Consider the following 25,655-nt stretch of genomic DNA (forward strand, 5'->3'; position numbering starts at 1 on the left):
CATTGGTGTCTTGGTGAAATCCCTGAGCAGTTTCCTTCCACTCCAGCAACTGAGATAGAAAGGACGTGTGTATCTTTGTAGTGACTGGGAGTATTGATACACAATCCAAAGTGTAACGAATAGGTTGGCCATGCTCAAAGGAATATTCCATGTCTGCTTAAAAAATTTTATTTTTTAAAAACATCTACCAATATGTGCCCTTCATTGGAAAACCTCCCTGGTCTTTGTGGTTGAATCTGTGTTTGAAATGTACTGCTCGACTGAGGGACCTTGCAGATTAAAGACCGAGTATGTGTTGGGTACAGCGATGAGATAGTCATGTTAAACACTATTATTGTCCATGCATCTTATGTGAGTTGTTAAGCAAATTTTTACTCCTGAACTTATTTAGGCTTGCCATAACAAACGGATTGAATACTTATTGACTCGAGATTTCAGCTTTTCATTTAAAAAATAAGTAATAATTCTACAAACATAATTCCACTTTCACATTCTGGTGTATTGTGTGTGTAGGCCAGTGACAGAACTCAATTAAATCCATTTTAAATGCAGGCTGTAACACAATAAAATGTGGAAAAAGTCAAGGGGTGTGAATATTTTCTGAAGGCATGTGCTGTTAAGGACATGGTATCACATTTCTGTGTCATAGCGCTAGTTACTGTGATGACACAGACAGGCCCATTGGACGTAAACGCTCACTATGTGCATTTCAGAAGGTTTTGGCAATGTAAATTAAGTTTTTACTTCAGATAATAAACTGACCTTGGTGTGATGGTCAGTTGAGGTCCTAATACTTTGTATATTTGTTTGCAACCTAGAACTACTAAGAAACATCATGCTATTTTAAGCCTGTTGAGTTTTGTTCCTCTTGAATAATCTCCCCTCGGCCGTCCATTACGTCAGTCGTAAAACTGTCCTGACCAGTTCCCAGACAGACAACCCAGTTCAAAAGTCAAAGCCCTTGTGACTTTTATGTTATTCCAGCCGATCTTTCCATGGTCCTCGTTGTCATAACAATCATAAACAATTAATGGGTTTGAAGGAGGACACAGGAGAGCACTCTGTTGTTGCTGAGCTATAAATCCCTGTTTCCAATGGCACTTAAAATTAGGGACAAATTCGAGTTGGCTCGAATGTAATTCTCAAATTCCACCTGGCTCGAGGGAATCCCGGGCCAGCGCAGCCCAGTTTCACAATTAGAGTTCGAGCTGGTGACGCCGTTACTATGCAACCACCAATCTGATCCCTGCTGGATGCTGATACAACGTTTAGCTAGCTTGTCTGGGCTTGTCGCTGTTACCTAGCACACGAATAAGCAGTACTGTAGTAGTCAGACATGACACAAATTACCGCCATCGCTGGATCCGTCATTCATTTTTGCACTACACAAACTTTTATGAGAACAGTCAGCCCTTGAATGTTAGCTACCTAATGTTAGCAAGCAAATCAGAGTTGAAACAAGCTAGCTAGTTAACGTGAGCTAGCAGGAATTTTAGCTGGCCAGGTCGTATTGAAAGCTAGCTACACGGCTCAGCCTGGTTGACACTGGCAGCAGTATGGGCTAACGTTAGTTACAGCATGGTGAGGGTGAATTAAATTATTCATCTTGTTAGCTAGCAACATTAGCGAAGCCAGCTGCAGTCACATATTGGCTACCTAGCAATATGACATTTCACATTTCTGGAGGCAGTGGAAACGCAATTTGAGCTAGCCCACCAAGGCCAGCCCAACCTGGGTTGACTTCAAAGTGCCAGTGGAAACATGCATGATGCTACTGATGGGACATGATCGGATTGGTTTAATTCTGTCGTGTGCCTTCCTGTACTATTCTAAGAGTGTGCTTAGATCATGCTCTTACTGTAGATATATGTCAACATGCTTAATAGATTTATTTTCAATGGGAAATGGACATTGGTTTTGTTCGGTTCACGTTCCAAACAGCCCTCAGTCTTTGACCTTGGCACCTGGCTGCTGACTGATTCTATTATCCCAGTTGTCCTGTTTCCCTTTTGGCCCTGTGACTCACTGGCGGCAGTGAGAGCCACTTTAATTATAGCGCCACAACATTCCAGCAGGACAGAATGAGGAGAGAGTGAGTCCACTGGAGAGAGTGGTGGGATTTCAGAGGGAAAGAGAGAGTAATATATATTTATTTATTTATTTTTCCTATTCTATATATAGAAATCTAGAAAGGTCGGGGGTGATATAGTAAGAGAGCGAGAGGCTTGGCCCTAGGCCTTATGTCAAATTAAGAGATGGGCAAGCAGAATGCTACTGTACACTGAGTAATTCCTTGACCACTGCTGTGTCTTGACATGTATCTCTCTCTTCCTTTTAGAGAGAAAACAACAACTACAACAACCAATGGGTCAGAAGCTGAACAAAGTGTCGGAAAAGGAGGGAGTTTCAACAAATGCCTCCAATGGAGGACAGCAGTCGGAGCCCGGTGAACAGGGCAGTGGTAGCAGTAGCGGTGGGACTGGGAGCTATGGGAAAACAGAGGGACTGAGTGTCAGCAGCCGCCTGGCCAGTGAGCAGGGAGGTGATGAGCTCACTGCCACCCCGGCCTTGACAGACAACCTCAGTGAGGGGCCAATGAGCACCTCTCTAGGTGAGGAACAGAGCCCCTTGACCGCAGGGGGAGGGAACGAGGGAGGGGACAGAGAAGGCAGGGCTGTCACATATGATATAGAGAAGCCAGAAAGTGTCCTGAACTCTGAGAGGAGCACACAGCACTCAGAGCCCAAATCACAGAATAAAGCTGTGGGTAGTAAGAAAAGGGTAAATACAATGGAAGGACAAGTGAGGAGTAAATCCCTGGCTGGCGGTTGGCACTGCGACACAGATACAGAGGATACGACAGATATGTCTAACACAGAGGACTTGGTGATCTCAGAGGCTACCGAGGAGGACTTTGTACTTCTGGAGAAGGATGAATCGTGGTTATCGTCTGATGTGAGGAGCGCGATCTCTAAAATCAGGGACAAAGAGAAGCCACTCTCTGTAAATAGAATAGTGAAGGAGGATACGACTTCTGCCGCTGTTGTGGATAAACCTAAAGACCCTACAACGTCGCCTACTGATCCAAAGAGGAACGTTTCTTCTGCTGTGGATGATCAGAGGCTCAGTGAGGACAGACTTCAGAGGTCTTCAGGAAAAAAACACCAGGAATCCAGTAAGAAGACCTCACAAAAAGCCTCATCTTTGGGTGATGAAACAAGCAAAACACAGAGTTTGCAACAAGTAACACGGGATGAGGTTACGAGCAGCACTGTAAACACTTATTTTGTTCTCTCCAGTAATGCTAGCAGTGGTTGCAATGCACATACCCGATGTTCACACACAGAATGTTCAGAAAGAGCGGATCCACATTTGGCTGAACCTGCAGGCATCATGTGTCGCCCGAAGAAGGCTGAACGAACTGAAGCTGTCAAAGCTATGACAGAGAATGAGGCGGGAAAGACTGCGACTTGTGAGCTCAAAACGGGCATTCAAGGCAAGAAACCAGCTCTCTTGAGTATTGAATCAACCCATGCCAATTCCAAGCCAAATTATATATATAATAAATCCCCTGAAGAAAAAGACTGCACTCATGAGGATTTGGTCCTTTGGAATATAGAGGAAGAACCTGAGGAGAAAACAGAAGCATTAACCACGCTCAACACCAAAACGAAGCCGGACAAACGCTCGGAGACGACAGATCCTGTTAAGAGTAGTTCACAAACTGAAAAAGAGAGGAAGGACACAGCCACAGATGAGCATCCACAGGGGAAAGACATGAAGAGGAGGGAGGTAAAGAGAGACTGTGTGACAGACCACAGGATTGAGGCTTGTGAGTCAAATCGGTGCGAACCTGAAGTACTCAGGGCATCTTCCGCATGTGTCCCAAGACATCTTGACACACCAAATCCTCCTCAGCCTCCACCAAGGGCTAAGGCCAAAGGTACAGACAAAAGTGGGAAATCCATTCAACAGTTTGATAATCTAGAGAGCCATTGTGGTAATGTCTCCTTACAACAGCAAATTGAAACTTCTACTGGAAAAGCAAAAGAAGTATCCCCATCCACGGATACATGCATCTCCATCACCAAATATGAACATTTAGCTGCTGAACAGTCTCAGAGTAAGACTCAGGCTGTTTTACATGATGCTAAGGAAGAACTTGCTGGTAGTTGTTCTTCTGTGAAGGTAGAGAAAGAGCCAGTACTTCAGAATGCAGTCATATCTCCCTCACCAATTCAGATTCTGAGTGTTACTGAGAATGCCAAAACATCCCTTTCTGATGAGACTGTTAATTTAATGACTGGTAGAGGAACAAACACCCTATCAGCTGCCTCTATGTCTAAAAAACAGGTCAAAGTTAATGTCCTCTCCTGCTCTGTCCCCAAGATGCCACAACTCATAACTGCCTCGTCCTCATGCTCATTAGAACAATGCAATGTGATTCCCTTACCTCCTCTGTCTGTGCCAACTTTAGAGGACAGTGATGGGCAGAGGCAGGTTGTTAGCATGCAGATGGAGAGCCAGCCTGTCTGTTACATTGCTGTCATCACCCCACCACCCATCATTCACATTCTGCCTGAGAGGGAAATGGAGAGCACATTGCCAACACAACAAAACAACAGTATGGATTTCACCCAGACAGAGGACAAAGCGACCTCAGGTGCCTCTATAGATCCTTATTTTGCAGGGGAGAGGCTTAAACCAAAGGGGCCTCCTCCACCTGTCCCAAAAAAGCCCCAAAATCCCTTCATTAAGATTCCAGCTGCAAAAACCTGCTGCTTGGATGAGCAGAAGATATGTGATGATGATTACCACAAGGAGGAGGAGAAGAAGAAGAAGAAGAGGAGGAGACATTCACATCAAGTCAACAAAGAAAATGCTTGTGCCACAGCTCCTCAGGACATGTGTGTGTTATGGGACAACACAGGTGCTGCTTATACTGTACCATCCAACATGTACACGCCAGATAATTTTGATTTTTCACAACGACAAAGGACACCAACTAGAGAGGAAAAGTATAGAAATATCATAGATTTTGATGCTTGGGCACAAATGGTCAAACGTGCTGCAGAAGAGGAAGAACCAAAACAACTTTACATGTTGGATGGACAACCTTTTTTGGAAAAGCAGGCTAAATTCAAAGGTCCACCGCCTCCTGTACCAAAAAAGCCCCAAAAGCCATTTGTTCTATTAGAAACGGTTGCAATCTCAGAAGACATAACTTGTCCTTCAGATGACGAGGAGATACGAGAACTAGAGCAGGCCTTGTGTAAGAGAATGAAATGTGATGATGATGATGACCCTGAACCCCCTGCTGACACTGTCAGCACAGATGTCCGTTGGAAGAACTTTGACCACAGTGACCGTATAGATATCCATAGTGGTCTTGTTGAGCAGCGTTATCGTGATACTGTGTCTGAGCATGAAACTGAGACATACAGGCCTGTGGCTGAGCTCATAAAGGAGACTAACCGGATGCACCAGAGAATCAGGCATGCAGACTGGGAAAAACCCCTTGCAGCCAAGTCCATGATCAGACATGCAGACCGGGCAAAACCACTCATGGGCATGTCCATTGCCGGGGCTGTGGGCCAGGGCCAGAGCCTGAAAGTATCACAGATGAAGAAGGCCTTTGATGTCACTAAGAAGCCTGCTGAAAAACCACCAGAGCCTGAACTCAAAAAAGGTAAGAAGGTGCTTTGGATCAATGTTCTCTCTGTCTATATGTCTCCCTCATATCAAATGTCATTTGTAACATGCTTTGTAAACAACAAGTATAGGCCAACAGTGAAATTCTTAATTGCGGGCCCTTCCCAGAAATGCAGAGAGAAAAAAATTGAATAAATAGAAAAATAATAACACAAGGAATAAATGCACAATGAGCAACGATAACTTGGCTATATGCACGGGGTACCAGTACCGAGTCGATGTGCAGGGGTACGAGGTAATCGAGGTAGATTCAATATGTGCGTACACAGTAGGTAGGGATAAAGTGACTAGGACACAGGATAGATAAACAGTAGTAGCAGTGTTAGTGTATGTGATGAGTCAAAAGGGTCAATGCTATAGCTATTGGTTAACTATTTAATGCTTGGGGGTTAAAGCTGTTCACCGTCCTGTTGGTTCCAGACTTGATGCATCGGTACTGCTTCTATGACTTGGATGACTGGAGTCTTTGACAATTTTTAGGGCCTTCCTCTGACACGTCCTGGTATGGAAGTCCTGGATGGCAGGGAGTTCAGCCCCAGTGATGTACTCTCTCTCCCTCCCTCCCTCTTGCTCGCTCACTCTAGTTGGTGTGTCTCTCTCTCTCTCTCACCCACACACACACAGCCACACACACACATGAGGAACCTGAGTTGTAAAGAAGCCATCTTTGCCAGATTGCAGTCTGCCTTTGAGTCAGTGACACACACTAGCCCATTGAAACTATGTACTGTTAGAATGTGTTAGTCATGCCGTTTGGTTCAGCCACACTGTACATAGAACCACATGTTTGAGGGTTGGCAATAGTGCCTAATAAGTAGCTGACTCTTACAATTAAAATAAATAAGGTACAGGTTGACTTGGAGCAAACATCTGAGAGATGTGGTAAGCAGGATAGCATGAATGGAGACATTTGGAACTGCCTGCCCTGCAGTTCTCAGAATCACCACCTGCAGGCGCACTAAACATAAGAAAGCTGAGTGTTGGCACATTATTGTACACATTCTTTTGCTGTTGGTTTTGACTGTGCCTTGAAGTTTAACTGTAGGCTATGTCCAATCTAGCAGGGCTATGCAGTTGCATGGGCGTGTCAATTAAAAAGTTAATTAGGCTGAGTGTGTGACATTTCATGCTGGTTGCATGTACAGGTTGTCTACAGCAAATACTCAATCATTTCTGAGACCATTGGCATTGTTCCTCCAAAACGACCATGATCTAGGCCTTGTTGTCTTTTTATTATAGGCCTACTTGTAACAGTGTTGGTGATGCTTTCATAGACCCATTAATAATTTTCAGTGGAGAAAAAAATATGTTTTTATTAAAAGAGTATCTTTATCATATAAATGAGACAATTGATATCTCTCCGATATGGGATTCCTATAATGCCTCATATGGAAGAGGCGGGGATGAAACAGGGCGTTGCTTCCGGTTCATGGAATTGCAGTCTGGAGGGAAAGAATACTCGAACGGCTGAACGAGTGTAACAAGGGAAAAATCTTAACGGACGAGGGCTAAACTACCATATTCATGTTTTCAGATTGATTACCTCGTGTTCACGGAAAATTTCGCATAGATTTAGGAGGTAAGGAAAATGGACTGTCCTGTATTTGCAGTAAACATCTTGCTGCTAGCTAGCCTACCCGGCTGTGCACCGTTTTGAATGGGAACAGCCAGAGCCATGAATAAAATCTGCACTTGCGTCATAATAGCTCACTGACGGTGGTCTATGCTCCAAATTCTAGACGGTAGCATCTTCAAGTAAATTCCTAAACATCTTTGTCATTCATTTACTAGACACCGCTGTAGCAAGTCATTATTAACCACAAATTTGTCCTCCCGGGTGGGGAGCTGCCTTTGGAAATTATTGCTAATGAATTGCACATAAGGAAGTAGCTAGCATTTTTGCCTGCCACACAATGTATGGCTATTGTCCACCTTAAGATTATAGAATGAAGAGTAGCCTGCTATATAATGACTATGATCAAATGTGTTGGTTTATTAATACACTGTACTTACATGTCTACTCTGAACAATCATCAATAACCTGTATTAATCAGAGACATGCATGGAGATGACGGCAGCCTACAGGACCCAGCCATCTAGCTAATAGCTAGCTACATTACTTAGCTGCCTAGCTACATACTCTGGCAGACAATGATGTGTCCAATGATAGGCATCAACGATGCCCAGTCTAATAGCTAGCTAGGCCATAAACGTTTTATAGATGCCACTGGTGGAGTTGTCACATTTCAATCCAAGACTATAGTTATCAGTCTGTCTACTGCACCTCAACTGTTCTTAACCAGAAAATAAGCATATGGCATACCTTAGTCTGACCAACATTTTAATCATTTTGAACACGAATGAAATATTTTCGTTATAATGTGTCCTGAAGTCGACCTCACAATACCTAGCACCTACAATAGCAAATGGTTTGCATTATTGGTCATGTCACTTTTGCTTGCTCTAGTGGAGTAGTTATTTCCTGAGAAGGCAGGGAATTTAAGCTACAGAGTTATTGCGTGTTGATGGATCAGTTTCTATGGGTGAAGTTGGACATTCATTCATCTATCAGGGGTGAGAAGATATTATATAGTATATGCCATGTAGCAGATGCTTTTAGCCAAAGCGATTTAGTCATCCGTGCTTTTATTTTTGTAAGGGTGATCCATGGCCACCATGCTCTACCAACTGAGCCACACAGGACCGATATATATGATTGACTTCTGTTTAGCAGCAGAGTATGTATGAGTCTAAAAGTTGCTGACATAACTGTCAATGCTGTATGTTGTGTATAGTAAGGATTTATGTATGACCCTTCCATTCCAGTTACAGCTGCAACTAACTCTGTAAGAAGAAGACTGGGTGATTCCATATCTCTAATTGAACTACAGTGAAAGATGCCGTACACTCAGTAAAAAAAGGACGTAGACCAAAGGTTCATATGGGTATGATCTTTAAGTTGGAGTGGTGCTATCCCAGACTCAGTCCTTTTTGTGCCATGCTGCTCTCTGTAAAGTAGGTCATTGTGTTGAGAGAAATTAGGCATGCGAGGCATGGAGCACATCTTGTTGAATGGATCATGTGTGTGAGAGGAGAGCCTTTCCAGAATGAATCATTAGGGCTGAAACTAGTAATGGAACGAAATGTTCTGTTTGTCAAACCCTGCATGTCCTTCTCTGGCTGCATCGTACAGTTGTAGTGATGCAGGCTGTGGTCATATAGCGTATGTCCTGTACCCAAGGCTTCGACCCAGGAGAGTATTTGACCCAGGAGAGATGGCCTTGCTGTGCTAATGCCTGTTCCCGCTTCAAAAGAGATCGATGTGTGATTAGGAGAGTCCATTCAGGACAAATTAAGGATAGCCTATGTGTAGGCTAATATGATTTATAGGAAATATAGTGTTGCTATACAGTGGGCTCCAAAATTACTGGCACCCCTGACTAGAGGTCGACCGATTTATGATTTTTCAACGCCGATTCCGATTATTGGAGGACCATAAAAGCCGATACCGATTAATGTGCCGATTTGTATTTATTTATTTGTAATAATGACAATTACAACAATACTGAATGAACACTTATTTTAACTTAATATAATACATCAATAAAATCAATTTAGCCTCAAGTAAATAATGAAACATGTTCAATTTGGTTTAAATAATGCAAAAACAAAGTGTTGGAGAAGAAAGTAAAAGTGCAATATGTTCCATGTAAAATATGTGCCATGTAAGAAAGCTAATGTTTCAGTTCCTTGCTCAGAACATGAGAACATGAAAGCTGGTGGTTCCTTTTAACATAAGTCTTCAATATTCCCAGGTAAGAAGTTTTAGGTTGTAGTTATTATAGGACTATTTCCCTCTATACCATTTGTATTTCATTAACCTTTGACTATTGGATGTTCTTATAGGCACTTTAGTATTGCCAGTGTAACAGTATAGCTTCCGTCCCTCTCCTCGCTCCTCCCTGGGCTCGAACCAGCAACACAACGACAATTAGCGCGCGCTAACTAGCTAGCCATTTCACTTCGGTTACACGAGCCTCATCTCGGGAGTTGATAGGCTTGAAGTCATAAACAGTGCAATGCTTGACGCACCACGAAGAGCTGCTGGCAAAACACATGAAAGTGCTGTTTGAATTAATGTTTACGCGCCTGCTTCTGCCTACCACCGCTCAGTCAGATACTTGTATGCTCAGTCAGATTATATGCAACGCAGGACACGCTAGATAATTTCTAGTAATATCATCAACCATGTGTAGTTAACTAGTGATTGTTTTTTATAAGATAAGTTTAATTCTAGCTAGTAACTTACCTTGGCTTACTGCATTCGCGTAACAGGCAGCCTCCTTGTGGAGTGCAACGAGAGAGAGGCAGGTCGTTATTGTGTTGGACTAGTTAAGGTTGCAAGATTGGATCCCCCGAGCTGACAAGGTGCAAATTTGTCGTTCTGCCCCTGAACAAGGCAGTTAACCCACTGTTCCTAGGCTGTCATTGAAAATAAGAATGTGTTCTTAACTGACTTTCCTAGTTAAATAAAGATTAAATAAAGGTGTAAAAAAATAAAAATCGGGTCCCAAAAATACCGATTTCCGATTGTTGTGAAAACCTCCGATTTAATCGGTCGACCTCTACTGGCAATGCACAATCAATACTTAAAAAAAATATAAACAATATAATTATAGAGAGAAACTCAAAATACCAATATGTGAGAAATACTGTACTTTATTAATGTTTCAATGGAACCAACCAAAATCATTCAATTATTTAATACAAAATAAATGTAACCAAAATCAAGGTTTCATAATTATTGTCACTCCTCATTTAGTACTTAGTGCAACCACCTCTGGCAAGGATAACAGCATGGAGTCTTTTCCTGTAATGTTTGACAAGGTTAAGGAACATATTTGGAGGGATTTTGGACCATTCCTCTATGCAGATCCTTTCAAGATCCTTCACATTCTTGGGTTTGCACTTATCAACTGCCCTCTTCCACTCAGCCCACAGGTTTTCGATTGGATTGAGGTCCGGCGACTGAGATGGTCATGGCAGAACTTTGATTTTGTTGTCACAGAACCATTTCTGTGTGGATCTTGAGGTATGTTCCAGGTCATTGTTTTGTTGGAAAGTCCACCTACGGCCAAGTCCCAGCCTTCTGGCAGAGACGACCAGATTGTCAGCCAAAATTGCCTGATACTTGGTGGATTTCATTATGCCATCAGTCTTAACCAGTGCCTCTGGAATTAAAACAGCCCCAAAACATCACTGACCCCCCCCCCTCCCCCTCCATATTTCACTGTGGGTATGAGGTGCCTCTCCTTGTATGCATCTCTGTTTCAACGCCAAACATGCCGACGCTGTATATGACCAAAACGTTCAGTTTTGGTCTCATCTGACCAGAGCACCTTCTTCCAGTCATAATTTAAATGACGTTTGGCAAGCTCCAAGCGGTTGCGTCTGTGTCTTGGGGTCAGAAGTGTCTTTCTTCTGGCAACCCTTCCAAAGAGCCTGTGAGGTGGTGTCTGATGGTACTTTTTGAAACCTGGTGACCCCAAGACGGCACCAAGGCCTGCAATTCTTTCACAGTGATTCTTGGGGATTTTGTTGTTTCTCTCACTATCCTCCTCCCTATCCTGGGAGGCAAAATGTATTTGCGTCCTCTATCCGTGAGGTTTTCAACTGTTCCATATCTTCTGAGTTTTCTAATAATTGCCCTGACAGTGCTCAGTGGTATATTCAATCGTTTGTGGATCCTCTTGTAGCCATTACCAGATTTATGAAGGTCTATGACCATTTGTCTCTTTTTGAACTGCTAGTTCTTTTGTTTTCTTCATGGTGTTGGATGACAAAGGGATATTGCATGTGTGTTACCTCCTTTTTATACCCTAGTGAAACAGTAAGTGATGTAATGGCTCAGTATAGTTCCTTAAGACTTAGATACACTTAAATAAGTGGAATTTAATTTGTGGTTTCATTTTGGTAATGTTATTTACAAAAATCTTTAAGGGTGCCATTAATTGTGAAACCTTGATTTGGAGGGCATTGATTTTTTAAATTAAATCAATAAATTATTTTGGTTGGTTCCATTGAAACATTAATAAAGTACAGTATTTCTCACATGTTGGTATTTTGAGTATATCTCTAATTATATTGTTTATTTGTTTAAGCATTGTTTGTGCATTGCCAGTAATTTTGGAGCCCACTGTAGATGCAGATGTTTCTGTCACTGGCCCCATTTCATCAAAAAGATGCAAACCCATTGACCTGAGACAGGCTTGGTTGATCTCAGTCAGAAGAAGAATGTAAACGCCGTAGCTCTAGCTGTCATTCACACGTGTGTGAGAGAGCGGACGGCCCAGCGACACATGTACCAGCTCTTTGTATAATGAAAATGACCTTGACTGAAAGGCCATCTCTTCCCTCAGCATGTAGTTTACTGACTTTCATCTGTCTCTTTCACCACAGGGACGACTTCTGTGTTATTAAGATCAGGACTGTTTCTGTCTGTCCTACCATTCAAAATACGGAGCTCAGAGCTCCTAACAACAATCTATGAGATTGTCCAGTGCTTATGTCAGGTCAAATGATAGGCTATTTACTACATTCTGGCAGTCCTTGCGAGATTGCGAGGTCATCAGTGAACATTCTGAATAGATGCTGAAGGTAGCAGACCATGAGTTACTAGTGCAAGTACATAGAATGACTGACTGGCATGCCTATTCTTATAGCCTGGTCTATTATCACTGTCTACCATGCACATTGTGACCACTATATGGGCTAAAGGAAAGATACAACTTCTGCATCCACTTCCTGTGAAGGAAACTAAGCAGGAAACCATCAGTCATCAAAAAACAACATCCCATATGAAGGATGGTGGGAGGATGAAAATTCATTGAATGCCAATTGCCAGCAATAGTGAGTTTCGGCCTAGGTGGCATGTTGGCAAGAATGCCAACTGCACACAGTATCTCCTCAAGATTATCCACCAGGTCAAGGGGGTGTCAAGTACAACGTTTTGGTGCACTCTGCTTGTGATACTTGATGACGTGAAAGGTCTCAGGGAGTCTGAGCTAAAGGCCCTGAGTGGAACATAGCCCATAAGCATCAGTTCTATTACTGCCTGTCCTGGCTCAGCCCTGGCTGATTTCACAGTACTGTACTGTGGCTATGCACCGCATTCTGTTGGTGGCTATGGGAGACACAAGGAAACCTTTGATGCTAACCCGTAATTGATTAAGCTCTTCCTGCAGCAGGGTCAGTCAGCTCTTCTGATGGGAGCCTGCTCCCTGTGAGGCGTGATGGGAATCTATCATTGTTGTTATGGAAACAGAGCTATACGCTAGCTAGACAGAGCTCTCGTGGGACTTTGTTTGTGGCCAGCTTACACCAACATGAGCTTGCCAAAGTGAACATTGGGCAATGTGAATAAAGGCTGCCTAAGTAGGCTAATAAGAAGGGCGGTGGATGAGATGCAAAGTTTTCTCAAAATGCATATTAGGCTAATGCTTTCTAGGTTCATAGTTCATACACACAAACTCAGCCGTCACCTCATGCACAGAAAAGTAGACATCTAAAAGTCTGCCTCTATTCTGACTGGGAGCCAGCTCTGCCATTTAGGCTTGATCCAGTTTAGATAAGCTGTGTTCTTCCATTTGAGGCAGAGATGGGGATAACGCTAACTTTATGTCCGAGTCAATGACCATGTCCTGGAGTGGCTTCACATCAACTGAGCCTTAGTTTGGGCAGTGACCACACCAATATTTGTTTTCAGTGTAGAGTGTGTCTAAAGAGAATGTGAAGTTTTATATTTGTATATACACTACATGACCAAAAGCATGTGGATACCTGTTTGTCAAACATCTCATTCCAAAATCATGGCCATTAATATGGAGTTGGTCCCCCCTTTGCTGCCCCAAACTGTTGCCACAAAGTTGGAAACAAATCATCTAGAATGTCATTTTATCTTGTAGTGTTAAGATTTCCCTTCACTGGAACTAAGGGGCCGACAGTAGGCTGAACCATGAACAACAGCCCCAGCCCATTATTCCTCCTTCACCAAACTTTACAGTTGGCACTATGTATTCGGAAAGGTAGCGTTCTCCTGGCATCCGCCAAACTCCGATTCGTTCATCGGACTGCCAGATGGTGAAGCGTGATTCGTCACTCCAGAGAACGCGTTTCCACTGCTCCAGAGTCCCAAAGGCAGCGAGCTTTACACCACTCCAGCCAATGCTTGGCATTACGTGCGGCTTGTGTGCGGCTGCTCGTACATGGAACCCCATTTCATGAAGCTCCCGACAAACGGTTAATGTGCCAACGTTGCTTCCAGAGACCGTTTGGAATTCGGAGTGTTGCCACCGAGAACATGTTATTTTTTACTTGCTATGTGCTTCAGCACTCGGTGGTCCTTTTCTGTGAGCTTGTGTGGCCTACCACTTCGCGGCTGAGCTGTTGTTGCTTCTAGACGTTTCCACTTCACAATAACCGCACTTTCAGCTTTAGCAGGGCAGATATTTGACAAACTGACTTGTTGGAAAGGTGGCATCCTATGACGGTGCCACGTTGAAAGTCACTGAGCTCTTTAGTAAGGCCATTCTACTGCCAATGTTTGTCTATGGAGATTTTATACACCTGTCAGCAACGGGTATGGCTGAAATAGCTGAATTCACTAATTGGAGGGGTGTCCACATTCACTATATATATACAAAAGTATCTCGATTAAGTTCTGGGGGAGATTTGTGGAAAGATACTAACAAGACTGGCAAAGTCTCCACCCCCCCCCCCCCCCCTAAACAGAAGCCAAATTTCAGTCATGTCTATGGGCCAAATTTCCCATCCGGAACAAAGTTCATTGTTCATCATCGCATCCCACAGGCGCTATGATACCATTTATGTAACGTACGTCTGTCCATAAGAGATTAGTAACCCCGTTCTAGCATCTGTCTGACATATCTCTCTCTCTCTCCTGATGACAGATATGTTCAGGCGAGTGGTGCGAGCGAGTAAGTTCCGTCATGTCTTTGGCCAGGCAGTGAAGAACGACCAGTGCTATGACGACATCCGCGTCTCCCGGGTCACATGGGACAGCTCCTTCTGTGCCGTCAACCCCAAATTTGTCGCCATCATCATCGAGGCCAGTGGGGGCGGAGCCTTCCTCGTCCTCCCTCTGCTTAAGGTGAGTGTGTCACTGTCGGCCAACCAGGCAGCATCGTGGCTCCTCCTGTCTCATTTCTCTTGGAACACTTCCTCTCACTGTTGGCCTATATCTCAGTATTAGTTACATTCAGTCGCTCCGTTCTGTTTCAGTATGATTTTGATTATTTGTTATTTCCTAAGGATTTGATTTACTGAGAGTCTTTGCAGAGGTCTTTCTTGAAATGGCTCATTCCTATCACTTCAACTAAATTAGATTACAGTGATATTTTACTATTCCGGATATGTATATGCCAATCAAATTTTGTTGTTCCAACAATGTATACAGAACGTGAGGGTGCGCTGTAGTATCTTACTGCAAAATGGCTTGCCCACCTCTTTCAGGTTTTCTGACCCTATGGAAGACCAACAACTTCTGGACAATAGTGCTACACGCTGAATGGATTTTAGGTCAAATGTCTAGGTGGTTTAAATTTGGTGAAAGAAAATTGAATTTGAAAGAAGCTTCCTATGCCCGGGATTGATCAGTGTGACAAGAGAGCCGGTGTGTGTGTGCATGTGTATAGGGGAGTTGTGTGAACAGCCAACAGCAATTGTCTGTCTCCACTCCTCTCTCTCCCCTCCCTCTATTCAGTACCCAAGAGCTTGCTGCTGTCAGCAGATTTGACCATATATGGAAGTCCAGCACTTTGCATGTCAGGCTGCCTACAGGACCATTTCCTGTCTCTCTCCCGATTGGCTGATGGAAATGTGTGTTGCCTAGAGGATTCTGGGACATGGGTGTTAAAAATGTAGGGGCAAACTCTACATTCAAATATATAAAGCAGAATCACTTATATTGAAGAGTGTCATATTGATGTTGTAATCAAATATCAATTTGCATTATTTGTTCAGGAAAACATGTTTGAGTTTAAAGGGACAGTTCACCCAAATTACAAAATTACATTTAGTTTCCTTGCCCTGTGTAAACAGTCTATGGACAGGGTATGACAGCAATAAAACGTCTTGGGGGGGGGGGGGGGGGGGGGGTGAAATAGTCTAACATGCGCACTACCGCAGCGCACAACTCAAACAGCGCTGTGTTGCCTACTGTAGCTGCTGGCAAAGTAATTCAAAGCCTATGCTTTATCACTTTCCAGTGTTTCTATTTTTGCCATGTAATGTTATTCAAACTGGATCAGACAGCATCATAGTAGAATTGTTTACCTAGTCGACTTGTTGTTGTGTGTTCTATGTGACATCTGGTCTAATATGTTTTCATAATTTATACACAATTTTTACCGACATCTTATTGGGCTCTTTTCTGGAGGTGGAAATTATATTTTCGATCAGCATCATTTTATTTTCATACATTTTGGAGTAGAATGTCCTTCTTAAAAAGTCACCAGAACTGACCTTCACCAGAACTCAGTCCTTCTACATAAACATTTTCCCCGGGAGCACCCCGGACCCCCTGAGCAGGGGACTGGAATTGGTAAACTCCCAGTTTAATACGTGTACAAAATTATCCTCTTCCCCAAAATGCATAATGGTCATAACAGAGCATAATGAGCAGCTCACAGATTACTGCACCTGTACATAGCCCACCTATAATTTAGCCCAAACAACTACCTCTTTCCCTACTGTATTTCATTTATTTATTTTGCTCCTTTGCACCCCATTATTTTTATTTCTACTTTGCACATTCTTCCATTGCAAATCTACCATTCCAGTGTTTTACTTGCTATATTGTATTTACTTTGCCACCATGGCCTTTTTTTGCCTTTACCTCCCTCATCTCACCTCATTTGCTCACATCGTATATAGACTTGTTTATACTGTATTATTGACTGTATGTTTGTTTTACTCCATGTGTAACTCTGTCGTTGTATGTGTTGAACTGCTTTACTTTATCTTGGCCAGGTCGCAATTGTAAATGAGAACTTGTTCTCAACTTGCCTACCTGGTTAAATAAAGGTGAAATAAAAATAAATAAAATAACTTTCTTACAATAAAGTGGAGGTTAACTTGGCCCCAGACAATCGATCTGAGATCGACTTAAGTTTCAGTCATGGGATTTTTTTCGCGCATCATGTCCAAAAAATCTGAAAGTATCTCAAGTTGATTGTGAAGCTCACAAAAGTCACCTGTGCTACAGATACACAAGCAGCCCAATTCTGATATTTTCCCCCAATCGTTTGACCGATCACCTCAGATCTTTTTCAGAGCCGATCTGATTTATCAAAAGACCAATTAGTCAAAAAAAGATCAGAATTCAGCTGCCTGTGTAACGTATGATTAAACATGATTGGCTAAAAAATGCTAATATCGGTCCCATGACTTGAATGGGATTTGTGCCACAAATGCTAAAACGTTAGCATTTGGAAACAGTGCCAGCCACTTATAGTAACAAACACCATAGACAAGCAATCAATCACACATCTATTTGAATCAGTATGGTTGTTCTAAAGGCATTTGCATTACATGCATTCACGCCCTCTTGTTACACTTGCCTCACTGACCCTAGAGTACAGGATGGGATGCAATTATTCTAGTCCATCCCCCCCTTAAAGAGACTGGTAACTGCTACATTGCTTAAAGGGGCACTACGAGATTCTGGCATTTCAGCAATTTTTCGACAGATTACAGATTTTCGACTTAGAGTCAGATTCACGAGTTCAGCAACGCATGTCTCCAAACACCATTATTCACAACAATTGGACTGTATTATCCATAGAACGGAGCTGATTGTTTGAGTGAATATGTAACTCCCTGGCTGTGTCTTGTAAAATAAAATACATCTCCCTTTTGAGTGTGAGTGTGTTCTCAAACATCTGCTGTAATATGTGTTGTAGTCACTTACCTCCCCGTCTGTCTGTCCCTCATGTAGCAGTAGCCTATATAATGGTCAGATGTCAACCTACACTGGAAATCAGTGATTGGGGGAAAATGTATACAGTAAAGTATAGCAATGTTATTTGACTAATATATTGATTCTATGGCTTCAGTAGTATCAATTCTCTATTTTTTTTTAAACGCTAACGTTAGCTAGCCCTAGTCGGATGTTCCTGCGCCAAAACTCTGGTATTTCTTCTCTCGCTTGTTATCCATCTTTTTAAGTGGTGAGCCAACATGTTTTCAGCAATTTTCTGTCCATGTGGTCAAAACTCGTTTTACTCATGGCTCTCTTGTCCCTCTGCAGTACACATGGTGAGAAATATCTTTGGAGCATCAAATTGCAATAAAATTGCAGTATTGAATCAAAATACATATAGAATCGCAATACACATCGTATCGTGATGTCCCTGGACATTCCCAGCCCTATTGGAAACGTGACTGTTACCGATGTCTTGTTCTGGAACTGATCTGCATTTCCCCTGAGAGAGAGGCCTGTGTATGGGGAGTCTAATTAGTGAAGATACTCAGTCAACAAACCCAAACTATCCCTCCCTCCTTGATCTGTATGATGAACTTACTGGCTGCTGTTCCCACTCCTCCTGGCATGTTGTTACCGTGACAACAGCAGTAATGGCAGACAGGGAGTGCCAGTTAGGCCCCAGGGGGTCAGACCGGTGATTAAATTGCTTCTCCAATTCCAGCATCTCATAATTAGGAGTTTTGAGAGCCTGATATTTCTATTTAGTATTAATGGCTGATTGAGAGAAACACTGAAAAAATATCAACATAGCTGCAGACTTAATGAATCATTAACGAGAATGCAGATCTCTCTAGCCCTATACCTTGCCATAGCGATTACTCTTGGTGGGGGTGGGGACAAATTTCTGTATCAGTGTGGTCAGTAACAGCCGTAGTCCGGGACCAGGCTAGTTGTAAATAGGAGAACCAGTTTCTCACACAGCACTTTCGTGACGTCACTGAGGCATCAGTCCTGTCATGCACAGAGTCTGTGGCAGCCTGGATTAACCCAAAGACAGAGGAGCTGAGCGAAATAAGTGGGTCCTCATCACTCATTGATCCAGTTGATGGCAGAGGTCACACGCTGACCCCCAGGTTGCTCATGTCATCTAGAGGCCCTCTGATTGGATGAACGGTATTTTCTTTAGGAACGTTAGCCTGCAGAGTTTGTAAACGACCTCGTATAATCCTGCCTTGGGGATTTGATGATGAATGGTGCTGAAAGTAATAGTTTCGAAATGCCAGACATACAGTAACAACAATACATTGTCTGTCTCACAGGGAGAGTAGTATGTCCTTTAGTCTAACGCTGTATTTCTATCTCCTTCACAAGTCAACCCTTGGTCTTTGCCAGTAGGATTGGGGGGGGGCTCACAGTTCAGTTTCTCCCCATCCTTTGTTACTGATTTCCAGCAATCATACCAAACCTCCTCCTTTCTCTCTCCAGACGGGTCGCATAGACAAGGCCTACCCAACAGTATGTGGTCATACGGGACCTGTCCTGGACATCGACTGGTGCCCTCACAATGACCATGTCATCGCCAGTGGCTCCGAGGACTGCACGGTCATGGTACGTACATCTAGTTTTCACTGCTGACATCGTCCGAATGGTGTCGCTGTGACACTATGTTCAATATGCTGTCTTACCTACTGCACGCTTGGACGCCTTGTATGCATCTTGTGAAGTCAAGCTTGTCAACCCCTGTAGATTATTTTGCAGGGAACTCGGTGACATCTCTGCGAAAGACCTGAGGTTCATATGGGATCAATAACCCTGTCTGTCTGTGCTGCAACGTTAACCTCCATGGTGTGCTCTATACACAAAGCATGTGTCATAGCGTAATCAGAACCCCAGCCATATGGAAATGGTGGGGCGGTGAGGTCATCCTGTCAGTATGTCTCGCGTCCTTATTTGGTCTCGCCTGTAGCAAGAGACTGATAAGTCCACTGAGCGGTCCGTACAATATTTGATCGAATTGAATGTATTTTATATGATACAATAGACCTTAAAGATGGAATACAAGAACATTGTAGAAAGGTCTGCTCTCTGAAACATGAAGTGTTACGCAGGCCTTATTCCTCTCCCTTCCTTGTTTCTGAACAAAGGGTGTGTTGTCCCCATCAGCTCTCTGCTGCCACCTTTAGACTAAACACTGTTAGCACATCCTGGTAACATTAGACAAGCACATCAGAGTGTATGAAGATGCCTAGAAACTGATTCTCCAATAGAAATTGCTGATCGGAGCCTCCCGAGTGGCGCAGTGGTCTGAGGCACTGTATCGCAGTGAGGCGTCACTACAGACCCGTGTTCAATCCCGGGATGGATCACAACAGGCCGTGATTGGGAGTCCCGTAGAGCGATTCACAATTGGCACAGCGTCTTCTGGGTTAGGGGAGGGTTTGGGCAGGGGGGGGGGGGGGGGGGTCTTTTCTTGGCTCATTGCGCTCTAGCGACTCCTTGTGGTGGGCCGGGCACCTGCAGGCTGACCTCGGTCGTCAGGTGAATGGTGTTTACTCCAACACGTTAGTGCAGCTGGCTTCCCGGGTTAGGCGAGTGGGTGTTAAGGTTTGGCGGGTTTTGGAGGACACATTACTCTACCTTCGCCTCCCAAGCCCATTGGGGAGTTGCAGCAATGAGACAAGATCGAAATTGGGGAGAAAAATTAGGTAACAAAAACAGATCACTATGTCATGGCCAAACTGCGTTCAAGTTCATGTGCAGGAACTTGCTTCCATTCAGCCACAAAAGCATTAGTGAGGTCGGGCACTGATGTTGTGTGATTAGGCCTGGCTCGCAGAGATGTTCCAATTCATCCCAAAGGTGTTTGATGGGGTTGAGGTCAGGGCTCTGTGCAGGCCAATTAAATTCATCCACACTGATCTCGACAAACCATTTCTGTATGAACCTCGCTTTGTGCCCAGGGGCATTGTCACATTAAAACAGGAAAGGTCCTTCCCCAAGCTGTTACCACAAAGTTGATAGCACAGAATCATCTCGAATGTCATTGTATGCTGTAGAGTTAAGATTTCCCTTCTCTGGAATTAAGGGGCTGAGCCCAAACCACAAACAGCCCAAGGCCATTCTTCCTCCTCCACCAAACTTTACAGTTGGCACAGTGCATTCGGGCAGGTAGCGTTCTCCTGGCATCTGCCAAGTCGGACTGCCAGATGGTGAAGCATGATGAATCACTCTAGAGTATGCGTTTCCACTGCTCCAGAGTCCAATGGAGGTGAGTTTTACATCACTCCAGCTGACGCTTGGCATTGGACATGGTGATCTTAGGCTTCTGTGTGGCTGCTCGGCCATCGAAACCCATTTCATGAAGCTCCCGACGAGCAGTTCTTGTGCTGACGTTGCTTCCAGTGGTAGTTCGCAATTCTGTAGTGAGTGTTGCAACTGAGGATAGACAGCACTCGCCGGTCCCGTTCTGTGAGCTTGTGTGGCCTACCACTTCGCGCCTGAGCCGTTGTTGCTCCTATAAGTTTCCACTTCACAATAACAGCATGTACAGTTGGCCAGGGCAGAAATTTGATGAACTAACTTTATTGGAAAAGTGGCATCCTATGACGATTCCACGTTGAAAGTCACTGAACTCTTTAGTACGGGCCATTCTACTGCCAATGTTTGTTTATGGAGATTGATTGCATGGCTGTGTCCTCGATTTTATATACCTGTCAGGTTGGCTGTGTAGTATACCTTTTAGTCTGTTTGTCTCCATAGTTAAAAATGAGAAAATCGCTAAAGACAAGTAGAAGCTAATGGCATCATGACTAACTTAATCTCTGTGTCTTCAGGTGTGGCAGATCCCAGAGAATGGGCTGGTCACCCCGCTGGCTGAGCCTGTGGTGGTGTTGGAGGGACACTCCAAGAGGGTGGGCATCGTCACCTGGCACCCCACGGCCCGGAACGTCCTCATGAGTGCAGGTAGAGACAGCTTTGACACTCTGCTCTCACACAAGGAGTGTGGCATGTTCGGCATGGAGTACATTTGTCACATCAGCTCTGAGAATACAAGGCCTCTTCTATATTTTCCAATCTACTGTAGGACTGCACTCTGCTCTGAGACAGAGGCATGTGGATTCTAACTGTAGTTTGTTTGTGTCTGTCCTTCCAGGCTGTGACAACCTGATCATCATCTGGAATGTGGGTACGGGCGAGGCCATGATCCAGCTGGAGGACATGCACCCTGACGTCATCTTCAGCGCCTGCTGGAGCCGCAACGGAGCCCTCATCTGCACCGCCTGCAAGGACAAGAAGATCCGCGTAATCGATCCCCGCAAGGAGAAGATTGTGGCGGTGTGTGGGCTGGGGACTCTGGGGGTTGGCTTGATATGCGCTCTTCTCTTTCATACTCATTCACAAACACATACACACCCTCCTACCGAGACGTGTTATTGGTGCTCAAACATACGATCCTCTCTGACAGATGTGCTGTGTCTTTTCAGGAGAAGGACAAGGCCCACGATGGAGCACGGCCTATGAGAGCCATCTTCCTGGCTGACGGAAACATCTTCACCACCGGCTTCAGCCGCATGAGCGAGCGGCAGCTAGCCCTCTGGAACCCTGTACGTCACCTCCCAACCAGAGACACACACACACACACACATAGATGCACATATCCTTATCTAGCCACTTATCTATCTAAGCACATGAAATGTATTTATTGTGTTAACAGAAAAGCATGGAGGAACCAATATCAGTCCATGAACTGGACACCAGTAATGGAGTGTTGCTGCCTTTTTACGACGCAGACACCAACGTGGTGTACCTGTGTGGGAAGGTGAGGATGATATGCTTGTTAGAGATGTCATGTATTTCCTAAATCCCTGTCTTATCCCCCAAACCCGATTAGCACCAATAGTTTCCCATCTGGATGGCGGATGAGTGTGACGTCCGTCTTTCTGGGAGGATTTGTCGTTTTCTATGAACCTGACACTGTTAAAGTGCAGCGGCAGAGTATCGCTCGGGTTTTCTCAGTAAGCTCTCGTCTCTGTTCAGGGTGACAGTAGCATCCGGTACTTTGAGATCACAGACGAGGCTCCGTTCGTGCACTACCTCAACACCTTCTCCAGCAAGGAGCCCCAGAGGGGTATGGGGTACATGCCCAAACGTGGACTGGATGTCAATAAGTGCGAGATTGCCAGGTAACAACCATACACTTAGAAAGATGGCTTTGAGACCTTCTCCTTTCGTCCACTAGAGGGAGGGCTTGTTGCGCTATTTGAGAGAACAGTCCCAATGCCTTTGATTCCCACAGCTGTACATCCTCATCATATTTTATCTATTTCCCTTGCAGGTTTTATAAACTACATGAGAGAAAGTGTGAACCAATCATCATGACAGTCCCCCGAAAGGTTTGTCTCTTCCTTTTACTCTTTGACTAACTATTTTTAAAGTTGAAAGATATTGATGCTATAAAAAAAGAGTGCAATTGTCTTTCAGATGTGGGCAATATTAAGAATGGATTACAGTCCACCACTGACTAGAGTACAATCCTAACTGATACCATTACGTCTCTCTCGCCATCCCACACACACACATAGTCGGACCTGTTCCAGGATGACCTTTACCCGGACACAGCGGGACCAGACTGTGCCATCGAGGCAGAGGACTGGTTTGATGGGAAGAACGGTGAGCCTATCCTGATCTCCCTGAAAAACGGCTATGTCCCCGGAAAGAACCGTGACCTCAAGGTGGTCAAGAAGTCCAATGTCCTGGAGGGCAAGCTAGCCAAGAAAGCAGAGAACACCTCGCCTGCCCAGAGCAAGGCCTCTCCACATCCCTGTACAGTGAGTAGGACTGGACAGTTACCGTAACAACAACAACATAGTGAATAAAACTGTACTGTAACACTGGCAACAGTCAAGATGTATTAAGGTAAACTAAATAAATCAGTGACTAGATTTGGATCTCAAAGATCGATATTAAATCATTTTAGCCATTAGATGGTTTGTGACGATGTCTCTTGTCATTTTTTAACTTGTAGTTCTTTCTCTTTATCACAGCAAAATGAAGGGAAACTGGAGGAGCTACTGCGAGAAGTCAAGTCGCTCAGAGACCTTGTCACCCTACAGGACCGCCGAATTGCCAAACTGGAGGACCAGATCTCCAAGGTTGCCATCTAAGACTCGACCCCCGCTCAGGACCATTCATTGGTTGGGAGAGAATCAAGTGTGCGGGAGCCAGCCACTGGCAAAATTGCAGAATTCGGCTTCATCAATTCCGCTTGGCATCTTCCCAGCGACGATCCCAAGCACGCATTCCAAGATGAACTTTTTTTTTTCTCATCATGCCTACCCTCACACTTTCCTCTAAAAAAAACTTCGAGAAAAAACTGTTGCAATTCATAGTCCACTTTTTACTGGGGATGAAACGCATTTAAATATCTGCAATTTTTTTGTTGAATGGAAAGTCTTACCTTTTTGTTATTGTTTTAAATTGTGGTCAAGAACATTTATGTGAAGTTTTTACTTAATGCCATTACTCTCAACAGTTGTATGTAACCATCAGTATTGCCATATTCCCTTGATTTTTGTGCTGCCAAATTGAAATGGTGTGTGTGTGTGTGGTTCATGCACCACTTTTACATTTTAGGTTTTTGTGTCTTCTCTCCTGTTGTGCATTCCAGTTACAGACTATACTATCATAGAATAATTTAGTCAAAGATAATAATTATTTTCAAACCAACTATAGCTGTTTACTGTTGCAAAAGAAAGACAAAATAAATCTGCATTTCTTTTTTCCTTTTCTTTTTGCCAAGCCAACTGCTTGTATTAAGCATCAGATCACTGAATGTGAAGGAAGTGCTTCTGATCATACGTTTAGCTTCTGCTCTTCTGGGTATAGATTTGAACTGTGGCGGTGTCTGGAGGCATTGGGGTAAACTGCAGCTCTCGCTGGTGTAAATGTTGTGTAAGTGTAGTGGTGCCTCCATCACGCTGTGGCTGGTATTAAGGGGTCAATCTGAGGTCCCCTCTCCGGTGCATGTTGTGGCATTTGGAAAGGACCACTCTCAGCACTTGTTTCACTCAAACCTTTGACATATAGTTCTGTGCATGCAATAAAGATTTTACTCATGCACATGTCTTCTCCACAATAAATCCCTTAAATTCTTTCTTTGCACTAACTTCTCCTTCTGTCCTTTCTCCTCTGTATGTTTTCCTGGCCTGCAATGAAATGATCCACACACTGAAACAGGCAGAGCAGTGCGGAGTCTGATGCAAGACAGATCAAGTGGGATTTTAGAGACCATTAGGCTAATATCATACCCCCAAGACATGCTAACCTCTCACCGTTTCAATAATGTGAGGTTAGCATTTTTTGGGGGGGGGAGATATATTTGTCCGTTTAACTTTCTCACTTATAGCCGATTCATTCAAGGCTATCCGTAATCATGGTAGCATCTACATTAATGTAGAAGTGTTGAGAAACATTCTATTCTTACAATGAAAGTGACTCCAAAATCACACAATACATTATTTACCATTCATTTCAATTGGACACCGAATGATCTGAAACGCAACCAAAACAAACAAATGCATCTAACAAATGTGTAACGTCACAAACTTGATGTAATCATTGTTAGGAATATGGGACCAAATACTAGACTTTTTCCTAATAGAAGTGAATTTGTCTCAATACTTTTGGTCCCCTAAAATGGGGGGGACTATGTACAAAAAGTGCTGTAATTTCTAAACAATTCACCCAGTAAGGATGAAAATACCCTCAAATTAAAGGTGACGGTCGTCACTTTAACATAGGCATTGTATCATTTAAATCCAAAGTGTTGGAGTACAGAGCCTAAATTACGGAGGGCACTGAAATGATACAATGGTATTATCAAACATTTGTTTGATAATGACATAGAAACTGAAATTATCATTAAACAAGACATCCAGAA

The 25,655-nt window shown here is 43.7% G+C and overlaps 1 protein-coding gene across 2 annotated transcripts; it reads left to right on the forward strand.

Moving 5' to 3' along the window:
- The first annotated feature begins 2,821 nt into the window (after positions 1-2,821).
- LOC109868086 (coronin-1C-A) lies at positions 2,822-24,877 on the forward strand. Of its 2 annotated transcripts, none has more exons than XM_020457509.2 (11): positions 2,822-5,689; positions 14,682-14,881; positions 19,202-19,324; positions 21,550-21,679; positions 21,870-22,051; positions 22,201-22,320; positions 22,431-22,535; positions 22,754-22,899; positions 23,052-23,109; positions 23,299-23,544; positions 23,761-24,877. In XM_020457509.2, exons 1-11 carry the CDS (start codon positions 2,866-2,868, stop codon positions 23,878-23,880), a joined length of 4,254 nt encoding a protein of 1,417 aa, XP_020313098.2. In that variant the 5' UTR covers positions 2,822-2,865; the 3' UTR covers positions 23,881-24,877. The 2 variants fall into 2 exon arrangements, with proteins under 2 accessions (XP_020313098.2, XP_020313099.1); XM_020457510.2 differs by lacking the exon at positions 2,822-5,689 and adding an exon at positions 7,078-7,291.
- The last annotated feature ends 778 nt before the right edge of the window (positions 24,878-25,655 follow it).

Source organism: Oncorhynchus kisutch, linkage group LG23 (genome assembly GCF_002021735.2).
Source record: "Oncorhynchus kisutch isolate 150728-3 linkage group LG23, Okis_V2, whole genome shotgun sequence".
In the NCBI taxonomy this organism is placed as follows: domain Eukaryota; kingdom Metazoa; phylum Chordata; class Actinopteri; order Salmoniformes; family Salmonidae; genus Oncorhynchus; species Oncorhynchus kisutch.

What these genes read in the sequence shown, in the direction of transcription:
- LOC109868086 (XM_020457509.2), top strand. Translation starts at nt 2,866, where the DNA reads ATGTCTAACACAGAGGACTTGGTGATCTCAGAGGCTACCGAGGAGGAC. An exon ending in AGAGCCTGAACTCAAAAAAG is followed by an intron (nt 5,690 to 14,681) that starts GTAAGAAGGTGC and finishes TCCTGATGACAG; the next exon opens with ATATGTTCAGGCGAGTGGTG. An exon ending in TCATGACAGTCCCCCGAAAG is followed by an intron (nt 23,110 to 23,298) that starts GTTTGTCTCTTC and finishes ACACACACATAG; the next exon opens with TCGGACCTGTTCCAGGATGA.